Genomic DNA, 15,886 nt, shown 5'->3' on the forward strand with positions numbered 1-15,886 from the left:
GAAGATATTATCCTGGTAGGCTTGCTTTATATGAGTTAGAGATTGCCAAGGGTTTCCCACTGACTGACTTGGCAACTCTGATTCTTGAAGACTCTTCAATGATAATTCATATAGTTTATATTGGTTTATGTTATTGTTAAAGAATTGCCTGGCAAGGAGGAGTACTATGCTAATTTCTGAAATGATTCTGGTAGCACTGTTGCTATGAAGTAAAGTGAATCCACAGAAATAGATCGAACAAACATTCAATGATCTTTTGGTTGATCCAATAAATATTTTTTCATCCCTTGTAATAAACATGACATGGAGGTTCATTAAATCTTATTTCTATCTTTAGAGTGGGCTCTCCAGATGGCTCAGATGGTAAAGAATCTTCCTGCAACGTGGGAGACCTGGGTTTGATCCCTGGGCCGGGAAGATCCCCTATAGAAGGGAATGGTTACCCACTCCAGTATTCTTGCCTGGAGAATTCCATGGACAGAGAGGAGCCTGATGGGCTTAAGAGTGGAGAGATTCACTCATTGTGTGACATATGCACCCTATTGAGGGAGGCATCTGGATCCTCATTTTACACATGAGGAATTGACATTATGACTTTCTAAGATTATATGGCTACAAGGTGACTCAGATGGGCTTTGACTCTTACGACTGTGGGACTTCATGTCCTTTGCTTTTTGCCATTGGAGTTCCCAAATATGTGATTCTTGTCCCCCCAACTCCCAGCTGGGTGTCCTACAATTCAACTCAGTTCTGACACTATTTACCTGGAGTTAGTGTCAGATCCATCGGAGAAGGCAATGGCACCCCACTCCAGTACTCTTGCCTGGAAAATCCCATGGACAGAGGAGCCTGGTGGGCTGCAGTCGATGGGGTCGCTACAAGTCGGACAGGACTGAATGACTTCACTTTCACTTTTCACTTTGATGCATTGGAGGAGGAAATGGCAATCCACTCCAGTGCTCTTGCCTGGAGAATCCCAGGGATGGGGGAGCCTGGTGGGCTGCCGTCTCTGGGGTTGCACAGGGTCGGACATGACTGAAGCGACTTAGCAGCAGCAGCAGAAGCAGCAGTGTCAGATCCATAGGTTAAGGGCTCAGTCCAGTAAGACCACCTCCATTTCAGAAAGTGAAAGTGAAGTCGCTCAGTTGTGTCCAACTCTTTGCGACCCCATGGACTGTCGGAAGGCAACTGCAAGTCCCTGGTTGTCACTTGTACTTCTGACCAACGGGCTACAAATTTGGTTCCCACAACCCACCTCGGGTTCAATAATGTGCTAGAGTGGCTCACAGATCTCAGAAAAATACTCATGCTTCCTGAGTGTTTATTACACAATAAAGGACTTGATAACTGAACAGCCATGGGAGGAGATAGATGTAGAATGAGTTCTGGATTCCAAGTGCTGGAGCTTCTGTCCCATGAAATTGGGGTGCCCTACACTCCCTGCTTGTGATGTGTTCACCAACCCAGAAACTCCCCAAAACCTGTAGTTCAGGGATTTTATAAAGTTTTTTTTAATCACTTAGGCATGATTAACTTTTAACTCAATCTCCAGCCCTTCTCTCCTCCCCAGAGAATAGGGGATGAGACTTAGAGTTCCAAGCCTCTGATCATAGCTTGAACTTTTTGGTCACCAGCTCGCTTCTGAAAGCTCTCCAGGGACCTAGCAAGAGTTACCTCATTAGAAAAAAAAATGTTCCTATTATCCAGGAAATTCCAAGGGATTTAGGAGCTCTGTGTCAGGAACTGGGGCCAAAGACCACATATTAAAACAAAAGATCCTCCTAGCATTTTTACTGGAGAAGGCAATGGCACCCCACTCCAGTACTCTTGCCTGGAGAATCCCATGGGTGGAGGAATCTGGTGGGCTGCAGTCCATGGGGTCGCAAAGAGTCGGACACGACTGAGCGACTTGACTTTCACTTTTCACTTTCATGCATTGGAGAAGGAGGTGGCAACCCACTCCAGTGTTCTTGCCTGGAGAATCCCAGGGACGGGGGAGCCTGGTTGGCTTCCGTCTATGGGGTCGCACAGAGTCAGACACGACTGAAGTGACTTAGCAGTAGCAGCAGCATTTTTATTGATTAGGGAATTAAAAAAGTTTTAGGAGATCTTGGTGGGAGCCAGGGATGAAGACCAAAATACATATTTCTTATTATATCACAGTATTACATACCCTGAGACTTTTTTTTTTAAAGGATCTTACCTCTAGGGTTAGTCCTATTATGTTTCAAACAGCCTATAGAATTTGGTCACTTGTGTTTTCCTCTGACGAGCCATATAGTGTGGACTTCAGTATACCTGTTGATTTATTAAGGTCATTTGTTCCATCATAGAGTGTATGTCCTTGAATTGTAAGAGTGTATGTGGGTTTAAGGAATCTGGAATTTCTTCAGAAAAATACAGGTGCATTTTTATGAAACACTGTTTAATTAAGTCTTCCCAGTGCCATCTTGGGTCACTATTCTCTTTCTTCTCCACCCTCTGGTCACACATGTCTAATAAGACATCTTGCTACTATTTTTCTAGATTCTCTATATATGTATTAATGTATGATATTTGTTTTTCTGACTTCACTCTGTATAATGGGCTCTAGGTTCACTCACCTCACTACAATGGACTCAAACTTGTTCATTTTTATGGCTGAGTAATATTCCATTGTATTTATATACCACATCTTCTTTAAGTCTTTCTAGGTGGCTCAGTGGGTAAAGAATCTGCCTGCAATGTAGGAGATGGAGGAGAATCGGGTTCAATCCTTGGTTTGGGAAGATCCCCTGGAGGAGGAAATGGCAATCCACTTCACTATTCTAGCCTGGAGAATCCCATGGACAGAGGAGCCTGGCAGTCTATAGTCCATGGGGTCGCAAAGAATCAGACACAGCTGAAGCAACTGAGCGTGCACACACCAGAAAGGCATGCATATTCCCTATCCTTAGTTCTGAAGGAGTTTACAGTCCTGGAGAGGGCTGACAGTAGGGAGGCAGTATGGGGCTGTGGTTATGGCATGGTAGTTCAAGTTAGAAAGGTCTAGCTTCTAATCCTGGCTCCACTGCTTCCTGAGACTTATTAACCTGCTCTCAGGGCCAGTCTTCTTATCTGTACAATGGGGATACAAGAGCATGTTTCTTATATAGATTGTGTGAGTATACTTTGAGATCAGGTCTGTAAAGTGCTTGGTTCATGAGTGCTGTTATTATTATGGGAAATGTCATCCAATCCTTTGGCCACCTGAGGGGAAGAGCCAACTCACTGGAAAAGACCCTGATGCTGGGAAAGATTGAGGGCAGGAGGAGAAGATGGTAACAGAGGGTGAGATGGTTGGATGGCATCACCAACCCAATGGACATGAGTGTGAGCAAACTCCAGGAGACAGTGAAGGACAGGGAAACCTGGTGTGCTGCAGTCCATGGGGTCACAAAGATTTGGACATGACTTAGTGACTGAACACGGAGAAGGCAATGGCACCCCACTCCAGTACTCTTGCCTGGAAAATCCCATGGACGGAGGAGCCTGGTAGGCTGCAGTCCATGGGGTCGCTGAGAGTTGGACACGACTGAGCGACTTCACTTTCACTTTTCACTTTCATGCTTTGGAGAAGGAAACGGCAACCCACTCCAGTGTTCTTGCCTGGAGAATCCCAGGGACGGGGGAGCCTGGTGGGCTGCCATCTATGGGGTCGCACAGAGTTGGACACGACTGAAGTGACTTAGCAGCAGCAGCAGTAGCAGTGACTGAACAACAACAGCAAGAAGGATGGTCTCAGTACTCCATGCATTGATGGATTGAAGGTCTCTTATTTCATCTCTGTCATTTCTCCTTCTTAGTGTATGTGAATGCCATTGAATTTCAAGAGTAAATGTGAAAGGTCTGTAATGAAATGATTTGTTTCTTTAGTATGTTAAAAAAGGAAGGCAAATGCCAAAGTTTGTGTTTCTTTATATTCTAAAGAGTGAACATCTAATATCCTTAGTCAAGTAATAAAATCAAGTGTACTTAACTATTGTTTTGTGAGTTTGTGTAAATCAGCTAACCTCTCTGGGCATCAACATCCTCTTTCGCAAAATAAAGGAGCTAGTCCATATCACTGCACTCCTTTCCAACTAAGGTTGATTCAACTAAGCACTACCACATACATGATATCAACTAGATGCTCTATGCTTGAAGCATATTTCTTTTCTATGCTGCTATTAATTTGCTCTTTAGTCTTGTTATTAATCACAGAAAATATGGGGGAGTCTTTGTTTCTACTGTACATATTCTTAATCTCTATGGTGAATTTTAGAGTCTCTTGTTCTAGATCTGGGTGGTGTGGGGACTCCAGAATAGGGGTAAACTTTCAGAGAAGGATATCTTGACTTATTTATTTATTTGACTATGCTGGATCCCAGTTGTGGCACTGGGATCTTCAGTCTTTTTTTGCAGCATGCACACTCTCAGTTGCGGCATATGGGATCTAGTTCCCTGACCAGGGACTGAAACCAGGCCCCCTCCATTGGGAAGGCAGAGTCTTGGACCTGGACCACTGGACCTGGACACTGGACCACCAGGGAAGTCCTATCCTGCCTTTTACAAATTGTTGCTAGAAAGACAGTAGGGTAAGATAGAAGTTCCTCTATATCTTGGAGGAACTAGGAATACTGGGTCAAATTTGAGAAATGAATCTTCTCTTGAAGATGTCCCCCTCATGACTGGGGACATGATTTCATCATTTTCCTTTAGTTCAAAGGTGTAAGTGAATCATTTCCAAGGACAGATTACTCCAAAGGGCAGAAAGATATATTGGTATGGGAGAGGGGAGGCCATAAAAACTGTGTGAGAAAATTAAAATATGGACAAAGAGGGTCTACTAGAATGGGAAATATTTTTGATTTGTCATTTGCCAGACAAGAATAAGGGAGGACATGAAGTCTTCTTGCACTTATAGCTAAATCATGAAAGATGTTCAATATAGTACTTGAAAATAGCAAAAATTTGTTAATTCCATCAGGGGATTGTTAGACAACTTATGGGCTTCCCAGGTAGCTCAGATGGTAAAGAATCTGCCTGCAGTGTGAGAGACCTGGGTTCAATCCCTGGGTTGGGAAGATCCCTTGGAGAAGGGTGGCAACCCCCTCCAGTATTCTTGCCTGGAGAATTCCATGCACAGAGGAGTCTGGCAGGCTACAGTCCACAGATTGCAAAGAGTTGGACATGACTGAGCAACTAACACACACAGACAACTTATGAAGTGATTATAGGATGAAATATTATTTATCAGTCTCAAATAATGTTTATAAAGAATGCTTACAGGTCATGGAAAAAATGTTCAGGATATAACAGATAATAGTATAGATCTGTTGAAAACTATAAATAAAACCAGATATTAAATATGTGAAAATCTTAATAAAAAAGGACCAGAATGTTAACAGTGTTTATATCAGAGTGGTAAGATCATAGATGAATTTTGTTTTAGTGATTCTTTTGACATTTACAAAAGTAAAAGTATCTTTTTCTAAATTTTCTATATGAAATATGTCCTCTTTTTATTGTTGTTGTTGTTAAGTCACTCAGTAGTGTCTGACTCTTTGTGATCCTATGGACTGCAGCATGCCAGGCTTCCCTATCCTTCACCATCTCCTGGAGCTTGCTCAAACTCATGTCCATTGAGTCAGTGATGCCATCCAACCATCTCATCCTCTGTCATCCCCTTCTCCTCCTGCCTTCAATCTTTTCCAGCATCAGGGTCTTTTCCAATGAATCAGCACTTCGCATCATGTGGCCAAATTATTGGAGCTTCAACTTCAGCATCAGTCCTTCCAATGAATATTCAGGATTAATTTTCTTTAGGATCGATTGGTTTGATCACTTATAGTCAGAATAAAAATCAATATACAAAACATTATTATTATTTTTTAAGACATATACATAAACTTCAAACTAAGTTAATCACATAAAGCTTAGGTTTTTCAGGAAACCAGAAGAAAGTTACTGGAAGGTTTTTGAACAAGCTGTGGAGTACAAGATCCTGAGACTCAGGCTCCCAAAGAGGATAGTGGGGCTGGCCATGACAGGGGAAGGCCCCTAAACACAGAAGACTTTCTCAGAAGGTAAGGCCTGCAGAGGCGTGGTCACCAGCCTCGGGGAGGCTGCTTGGAGCCTCCTTTCATGCCTGTCACTTAACCTCTAATTTCCTTGAGGAACATACAGACCACGAGACACCAAGAGGCTTTTGTCACCTCACTGCCCTCTAAAGACACAGAATACGTTCGACTCCCCCTTTGCTTAGGGAACCTCCTCCAGATATTCAGTAGGTGGGGTGCTTGCAAGTGGGGTGTCTCTCTCAAAGTTCCTTGAAGTGAGTTGGGAAAGGTTTGGCATAAACTAAACAGTTTATGTTCCACACTCCACGGGGCTGCCTACGTCTAACACAAACGTTCAATTCCTCATATTTATAAATTTCAATGCTGATAACAATTATTTCCCGAATCTTCAATATAATCCTTAAGAAAAATTATTTACTTATTATTTTTGGCCATGCTGTGTCTTCATTGCTGCGATTGGGCTTTCTCTACTTGCAGTGAGCAGGGGCTACTCTTCAGTGCGGTGTGAGTTTCAGTAGTTGTGGTGTGTGGGCTCAGTAGTTGTGGCACACAGGCTTAGTTTCTCCACGGCATGTGAGATCTTCCTGGACCAGGGATCAAAACCATGTCCTCTGCCATGGCAGGCAGATTCTTAACCTCTGGACCAGTGGGGAAGTCCCTCAAGATAATTCTTATTGGTGTCTTTTGGACACAGTCTATCCCCATCTTCTGAAAAGCTCTCCTCTTTTAGAATCATCTCATCTGTCTACCCTTACATTTTAGATTTCAAGCACAGCACCCGTTTTTCACAGCTCTGACACCCCTCTACAGAGCATGATTTCCATGAGACCATCATAGAGTGACTGATACTCTTTCAGTGACAAGAAAAGGTTTGCCTTTAAAAGAAGAGGAAAAGTCAGAAGTCATCAAAACAATGTAATATCCTGTGTGAAATGTTTGAGGTTTGAGTCCCTTGATCATGTGCCCTGAGACAAGTAAGTTGGCGGTGGTGGCCGTGGATGACGAGTCGAGTCACTCAAGTGTGTCTTCGGTTCCCCTCACACTTGGGCTTCTCAGGGAGGAGGGGCTGGAGCCGTGGCCCACCGTCAGCACCATGATCCTCAGGCTGCTCCTGGCTCTCAACTTCTTCCCCTCAATTCAAGTAGCAGGTAAACAGTTTTGATTTCTTTCCTCCTCCAGCGTTTTCTTTTGAGGCTTCCGGTTCATTTTATTTCATTTATTTTTCAGGAAAAAATGTTTTAAAATCATGCACTCTCTATTTGGTATATTTCAAAAGGTGCAATACTTTTCTTCATTTATCAGTGAATGGCTCATTTTAAATTTCGAAGAACTCAGGACATTTGGGCATTTGAAGTGTAGTTTTTGCTATGAAATGGCAACCTGTTATTGAAGAAACTCATTGATTCTCAGACTAGAGCCAGCAAAATACTTAAATAAGCATTCTTTGGAATTAAATAAGATTTATTTAACTATTAGTTGGTAATGTCCCAAGAATTTTTAGCATTTGTGTATACATATATATTTTTAAATGTAAGGAAATTGCTGTATATGCAGGTTGGTTCTGAAAGCCCTGGATTTAGACTGCCTGGGTTCATATCACAGATCTATTTCTTGATAACTGAGCTTAGACTAGTATTTAAACTCTCTAAGCCTCAGTTTCCTTATCTGTAAAAAGGGAATGATAATAACTTCATCTCAAGGTCATTGTGAGGATAAAATGAAACAAACCATGTGAAATGTTTAGCACAGTCAATGCTTGGCTGGCAAGATAAATGTTGGCTATAATTACCATGTCTTGTTGTTTAGTCACTAAGTCCTGTCCGACCCTTTTGCCATGTCTACCTGAATTGAAAGGGTGCCAGAATGAATTCTGGCGTTGTCACACAAGCTGGTGCCATACAGATGCTAATAAATACGGTTTTTAAAACAACTGGTTGATATGTATTTCAAGTGGTTGAAATTCTTTAAGTTTTCAGTGATGATGGGGATGAAGATGAAAAACTTGATGTGATCACAGTTAACCCCATTTCAGATAAAGATTTGGGGGAAGGAATGTTAATTTGGCTAAAGATCTATATGTAGGAGTTGTTGGAACCAGGGTCTGTACCACCTTTGTCTGACTCTATGGCCTGTGCTCTTATGCTACTCCACCTAATAGGGTGTGCTTTATAATGTATTAGCTCCAATATGTCCAGGGTTAGATCATCTTTGGTAAATCACAGTTCCCAACAGAAAGAGTCTGTTGCTTATTTGGGTGGGCTGGAGTCAGGGGTTCGTTCAACTTGTTCTCAGAGTTAGAAAATGGTCCTACTTGGCTCAAAAATTGGACAGATAGGGGTTAATCAGCATATTGAAGTCAGGATAGTTATTTTTCCATATAAGATACAATGAAAGGCCAGCATCTTCCATTTTCTTTCTCACTTATGTTGGTAGTATGGGGATTGCATGATTTCTTGCTGTCCTTTAAATATCATGTTCCAAAGAGTGTAATTACCCAACCTGTGCAATACACCCATCCATTGCACTGTTGAGGTGCCAGTGAGCACCTTAAAAATTCTATGTATTTGTAAAAGGTGTTGATATAATAAAAGACATGAGCTAGTGATGAGATAGGTTAATACCCAGCACTGAGAGCTACCAAACATACTTTAAAAGAATCTTCAATGTCTGTTTTTTAAGGGATCTCTAAAATTTATGTTTAAAGACTATTTAAAATCCCATAATTTATTAGGCCTTAAAGAATGGGCAGAAAGGAGAGAGAAGCCTCACTCCAACAGAAAACTATTTAAAACTGGGAACTGTGCACAGGCATCATCATCAATTCATTCATTCTCTTTTGGAGACAAGTTTTGTAAGACTCAAGGCTTTATATGTTTCCTTTAGCACATTTACTAAAAGGGGGATAGCAAGAGAAGCAGTGAAAAGATCATACACATGGAAACTGTCTTTGACTTGAGGTACACCTATGTTTCAAATGCCAGTTCACCCCCCATAATCACTTTTAAGATTTGGTGCTGAGTGGCCATCTAATGAAGTAGGAAAGGGGTAGAGAAGGCAATTTCTTTCTTTCTCTCTCTTTTTTTTTTTTGAGAAGGCACTTTCAAAATGCCTCTTTCAGTAAGAAAACTTATGAGAAAAAATAATTACAGGATATGAAAATGTCTGGTCCCTTCTAATCAGTGGTGCAAAATCTTCCGTGTGCTTTTTGTTTCTCTCCTCTTTACCCTCCATGAAAAAGTTACAGTTAAGGAAATTCTCTGGTCAAAGTGTGGCCATCCTCTTGAGGACTGTGAAAGACTAATGCTATCTCTGTGTTGAGATGTGTGCCTGCGTCTGTGTGTGAAGGACAGTTTTTTTGACCAATTTAACGGTTCTAACTCTTTGTCCCAAAGCATAGCTTTAAATATTTATCCTATGAAGGTCAAACCTGAACCTGATTCTTCATGATTTTAATGACATTATAAAAGATCTTTAGAGTAAAATTAAAAAAGAGTGACTCAGGAAGCATAAGAAAACCTTAACTGACACAATTCCTTTACTAACACGACATGTCTTTTTTTACTGGATAATTGTGCAGTTGAGATCCGCAACAGAGGACTTTGTTGACTTTGTAATATGAATCCAGCTTAGAACTGGAGGCCCTTGAAAGGGAAATAATTTGTGGTTGACGATAGAAGAAGGGTACCTATAATACATAGTATCGTTCATTGATGATTTTTCAGTCAATATTGGTTATTTTTTCCAGCAAGCTAATCATCCAATATGAAGGCAAAAATCAGGACAACACATTTTTTTTTTTTTTTCAACGAGAGCATTTCTTTTCATTTCTTCCCAAACCTTAGCAAGGAAACTGTCCAAAATGGCCAATTTGAACACGATTGATTTCTCTGGTGCTGCTCTATTCCCCACAGCATTTCTTTTTCTGAGAGAGGCACAGAAGGCAGGAAAATGATTGATATTTAATGAAAAACCAACAGCAAAGCAAGGTAATTAAAGGCTTTATTTTTAGTTCAGCAAATGACCCCTCTGAGGTAGTTGTACACAAAAGTCATTGACTTCTCTCAGGAAAGTGTTGCTCTGAGGCTGGGCTTGGGGAAGTTAGGTAGAAAGATGGACATGGAAAATGCAGGGTTGCTCTGTCTACAGGACAACCAATACACAGTAGCCAGTTATTCTGTTAAAAATTGACTGGGTTTTTTGTCATTTCAAGTAAAATTAATGGACATTTCCAAAGTGCAATTAAGAATTTGCTTTAAATTGAGAGAGTAGCACTGAAATATACACACTGCTGCTAAGTCGCTTCAGTCGTGTCCGACTCTGTGCGACCCCAGAGATGGCAGCCCACCAGGCTCCCCTCTCCCTGGGATTCTCCAGGCAAGAACACTGGAGTGGGTTGCCATTTCTTTCTCCAATGCAGGAAAGTGAAAAGTGAAAGTGAAGTCGCTCAGTCGTGTCTGACTCTTAGCGACCGCATGGACTGCAGCCTAACAGGCTCCTCTGTCCATGGGATTTTCCAGGCAAGAGTACTGGAGTGGGGTGCCATTGCCTTCTCTGGAAATATACACATTACCATGTATAAAATAGATAGCTAGTAGGAAGCTCTGTATAACACAGGCAGCTCAGTCCAGTGCTCTGTGACCACCTAGAGGAGTAGGATGTGAGGTGGGGTGAGAAGGAGGTTCTAGAGGAAGGGGACACATGTATACTTGTAGCTGATTCATGTTGGTGTACAGCAGAAACCAACGCACCATTGTAAAGCAATTAGCTTCCAATTAAATTTTTTTTAAAAGTAAGAATTTGTTTTACTCTGTTCTTACACCCAAAGATACTCCTTTTATTTATTTATTTTTTAAAGGCAACCATCCAGAAAGAACTTTTACAACAACGATTGTAAAATTAATGCCAATATATCAATACCAGGAAATAGGATGAGTCATTTTCACAGGTAGATTAGAAAAAGAAATGAATCTGTAATGGTTATTCTGAAGCTCCCACATTCAAACCTTTACTATGGGGAGGGGGAGGACCTCACTGTCCCTCCTTTAAACATACACCATCCTCTTTTTTAATATCCTTATTCTATTCTCGTGTCAAAATGCCACATGGCTACCATTCAGCTTTTATCATGTATGGCTATCTTTCTCCAAGTGTTTCCTGCTGGCAATGTGCTGACATTTACAAAATGAAAATTATTATGCCACCAACATCCCAGAAGAAAACGCCGTTTGTGGTTTATCATCTTTAAAACAATAGCTCTTTATTCACACATATTGGCTTTGATAACAATACACAATTTTCACTGCAGATTTTCTTGTCTAAAAATCAGAGGGCAGGCCCTCTGAAAGCACAGTTATTAATCCTTTTTCCTTTACATCTTGGTTCAATTTTTGTTTGCCTTTTTCTAAAAGAAATTTCTTGTTTATGAAAGTTCACAGAGGCTGGGACTTCTCTTCTTAGTAGATGGTTATGCTAAACTTGAGAAAAAAAATTAACAGCTAGGTGGCTATGTGACAGACTGAAGCGGTCCCTGGTTTTCTAAGATGTGTTAAGGAATCTGTGTCTCTTTTGGTAATTTCTTTGACTCTTTTTTGGTCAGTGACATGGTGTTGTCATAAAAAAAAATGTACCCAGAGTTTTCGGTCTGAGAATCATTGTATTGGTCCCTGAAGCCGGAGGTAAGGTAACCCAGGCCCCATGGAAAATAGGTATCTAATTGCTTGTTTGTTAAATTCTCATTTTGATGACTCTCAGCACTAGAAGAGAGGTGGGCTGGATATGTTCAAGGGCTACTCAGCCGCTTGTTACAGGATATGAGAAAGAGTTTAGACTTCTTGGACATTAGGATTTCAATACTAATTTCCTAGGCATCTTAATTAAGTCTATGTGTGACCATTCAGGTTATTTTAGCTTCTATTTTCATTGTCGGAAGAGAAATGAGTGGTGGTGGTAAATTTCTTACTTAACTGAGCTGCGACTTTATCTCTGCATCACCATTACCGTCATCTTTTTCATTTGTCATCATCTTCATTATCTTGGGGACTCTGGTTGCCAAGGTAACCAGGTTTATAGTTCCTGATGGTGTCATAAGAGTCACCCACTCACACTTTACTCTGATCTCTAATCTAATCGTGAGCCCCTTTCTGCATATCTGAGTCACCTTGTTGGTTCACAATCCACCATGTAATGTATTGATTATAAGAGTAACTCCTAGTCATTACCCACTCACTCAAACAAGAATATACATTACGGACATATCTTACATTTTTAACAATGACTTAGATTCCCCTGCTAAGAACTTAGGTGGGTGATTTTTTTTTTAACTTGAAAAGATAGACAGTTGTGCTTTTCATTGGTTAGGGATATTTGACCTGTGCATTACTTTGCCAACAAAGGTCCGTCTAGTCAAGGCTATGGTTTTTCCAGTAGTCATGTATGGATGTGAGAGTTGGACTGTGAAGAAAGCTGAGCACCGAAGAATTGATGCTTTTAAACTGTGGTGTTGGAGAAGACTCTTGAGAGTCCCCTGGACTGCAAGGAGATTCAACCAGTCCATTCTAAAGGAGATCAGCCCTGGGATTTCTTTGGAAGGAATGATGCTAAAGCTGAAACTCCAATACTTTGGCACCTCATGTGAAGAGTTGACTCATTGGAAAAGACTCTGATGCTGGGAGGGATTGGGGGCAGGAGGAAAAGGGGACAACAGAGGATGAGATGGCTGGATGGCATCACGGACTCAATGGACCTGAGTTTGAGTGAACTCCGGGAGTTGGAGATGGACAGAGAGGCCTGGCGTGCTGCAATTCATAGGGTCGCAAAAAGTCAGACACGACTGAGCGACTGAAGTGAACTGAGCTGAATTGAAGTGTCAGAACATCACTGTGGCTGTATTTGCAGCTTCTGTGTAACCCCAATGACTTGCTTTGAAATTGAACAGGACTAATAATAAGGGTACATAATTTAGACCAGCTTCAGGAATGTTGAGTCCAAGAGGATTCCGTTTCTGATTCACAGACTCTATCCTATAGAAAGTGGGTCAGAATGGAATCTTAGGAGAAGAATGTTTCCTCCCACCACGAGGCTCTTGGGGAAACTAAAAAAGGGTGTTAGTAAGTTACTCTTCTCTGAAGTGCCTGCTCCTTCTTATGCCTTGGGAAGACAGATCTTCATGTCATCATTCAACAGGTATTTATTAACATCTTCTATGGCTTCCCTGGTGACTCAGGGGTAAAGAATTCGCCTGCCAATGCAGGAGACATGGGTTTGATTCCTGGGTTGGATTGATGCCCTGGAGAAGGAAATGGCAAGCCACTCCTGTATTCTTCCCTGGGAAACCCCAGGGACAGAGGAGCCTGGTAGGCTACCGTCCATGGGGTAGCAAAAGGTTGGAAACAACTTAGGGACTAAACAATAACAACACGCTGTTTTAGGTTCTGTGACTGATACAAAACCCAGTTTGAGCTTCAGTGAAGTTAAAAATGAGAATTGTGAAATCTTTCCAGAATTTTTTTTTCTCTTTCAATTTAGGAACACTGTGAATGATTTCCTATCTATACTAATTGATTTTAAGGAAAACAGTTATAAGCTGAAGCATCCATAGAATTGCTGAATTCAACCACAGACATTTTTTAAAGATGGGAGGAAACTTAGCCATCTCTCAATTTATAGAAAAGGAAGTTGTGTTGATGGTTCCTAGAAGATGCTACTAGAAGATGACATTGCAATGTTTCCTGGCACTTTGGGATGCTTTTAGGCTGGACCCATTTTACTTACCTAATGTATCGATCTCCTTTCATACCCTAATATAAGATCCTTAACCCTTTCTTATATTGTGGCTTTCTTCACTGTCTCACACACCTGTACTCATGTTTATGACCTTTCTGATGCTGTTTCCATTTTGGATTCCCTCTTCCTTTCCATGGGTGTCTTAGGTGGAAAAGGCAACCCACTCCAGTATTCTTGCCTGGGAAATCCCATGGACAGAGGAGCCTGGTGGGCTATGGTCAGTGGGATTGCAGATAGTCAGAAGCGACTTAGCGACTGAGCATGCATGCCTCCTTTCCATGCATCCAAACCCTAATCGACTTTCACTTTAAGTCTTTAGTGTAAGATCCATCTCCCCGAGGAAGCATTCCCTTGGTATTCAGCCTTTCCTATGGTCTTATAAGAGGAGTCCCAGTGGGAGTGTAACTCAATCTAACATATGTATTAAACCTCTCTTATATTTCAGTTTCTATTGGGATCTGAAGGAATATAAAAACAGAAAAAGAGATATAGACTTAATTAGCACACAAGAATTGCTTCTGTAATTAAGTAGTTCTCTGTGCTTTTAGAGACTTTAGCTCTAGTTGGAAAGACTATATATAACAGGATATAACAGCTGGAAACAGATAAATAAAACTTGGCAGTTTCCTACTTCATCATGCTATTTGATGCTATAATGGATTCGCATATATTATTTTTGTAATCCATTATGTTCCCTACTCCTCTCACCTAAGTAGTTCTTCTCTGAGACCCTACATGGCAAACTGAGGGACTTCTTTCCTCATCAGGATTCCTAAAATTATTATTGTGTGCTGGTACATCTGTTTTTTTCCTCTAGACTGTGAGCTCCTTACAGACAGGATTGTATCATATCCATCCTTATAACCTCGAAACTATGTGTAGTGCAGGATGTGTTGTGGATGTTGGGCAAATATTTGTTGAAGAAGGAAATGAATGAACTAAAAAGAGGAAGTGTAAAATAATTAGTAACGTTAATATAGAAGCTTTTATGGAAATCTGGGAGTTAAGCTGGACTTTAAATCTAGATGAGATGTGAATGCATGATGTTATGATAATAATTGCTAGCTGGTATTTATTTTACACTTATGATGTTCCATACACTGTTTTATCTGGCCATCCCTGTATTAAATCATTTATTCTTTCCCTAAATCCTTTGAAGTAGTTACAGTGATTATCTTGTCCATACGATGGGAAAACTGAAGCATGGAGCGGATAGAACAACTTATCTGTGGTCAAACAGTCAGTCAGTGAGTCAGTCCAGGTGCTCTTGCTCCAGCGTTCATGTTCTTACCAATGTTCTGTTGCCTCAGGAGGGAAAAGAAATACAAATGAAGAAATTATACCAGGATTATCATTCCATGTTCTTGGAACAGATGGCCAGTCTGAAGGTATAGAGGCTTGGAGTGATGGGTTTGAGTCAGGTCAAAAGGATTGAATGCTCATAATGGAAATTCAAACTTCATTTTCAAGACATTGGGAAGCAGCTGAAAGCTTGCAGAAGCAGGATGATCTAGAATGTGTGGAGACTAGTGACCAGGACATCATGTCACTCTGTCACTTTGTCAGGAAGAGGGTCACAGGATTTGGGCAAAGGTGGAAATAGAAAGAAGTGACTATTCTCAGAGATGTTTTGAAAATAGATCTTTCAGGGCTTAGTACCTGGCTTGTGAAAGGGAAGGAGGGATAAAGAATGATGTCAAGATTTTGGCTTAAGAGGAATGCTGGTATCACCACCTGAAACCAAGATTTTGTTATTCAACTGAGTTTTGGAGGAAAACAGTGTTTAAGTTTAGATGTACTGAGTTTGAAGTAAAGACTTGAGATGTCAGAAAAATGTCCAGTACATAGCTGAAGATATGGAACCAGGTAAGAAGAAAACATTTAGGAATCCTCAACTTTGGAATAAAAGTGAAGTGATGGAAATTGATGGCTAGTAGAAAGGAGAGGGAACAACTATAGAAAGGCAGAGAGTTGAATGAAGTTTGGAAAATAGGCCTAGTTAGGACTTAGCTGAAGAAGAGGCT

At 40.9% G+C, this 15,886-nt stretch overlaps 1 protein-coding gene across 1 annotated transcript in view; it reads left to right on the forward strand.

Annotated features, from left to right (window-relative positions):
• The first annotated feature begins 7,038 nt into the window (after positions 1-7,038).
• The window catches only part of CD28 (CD28 molecule), a 34,756-nt gene continuing 25,908 nt past the window's right edge, over positions 7,039-15,886 (forward strand). Inside the window, exon 1 of the mRNA XM_055574452.1 lies at positions 7,039-7,228. Within this exon, the coding sequence (XP_055430427.1) occupies positions 7,039-7,228 (190 nt within the window). The remainder of the gene's footprint in view (positions 7,229-15,886) is intronic.

The sequence above is a fragment of the Bubalus kerabau genome, chromosome 3 (genome assembly GCF_029407905.1).
Source record: "Bubalus kerabau isolate K-KA32 ecotype Philippines breed swamp buffalo chromosome 3, PCC_UOA_SB_1v2, whole genome shotgun sequence".
In the NCBI taxonomy this organism is placed as follows: domain Eukaryota; kingdom Metazoa; phylum Chordata; class Mammalia; order Artiodactyla; family Bovidae; genus Bubalus; species Bubalus kerabau.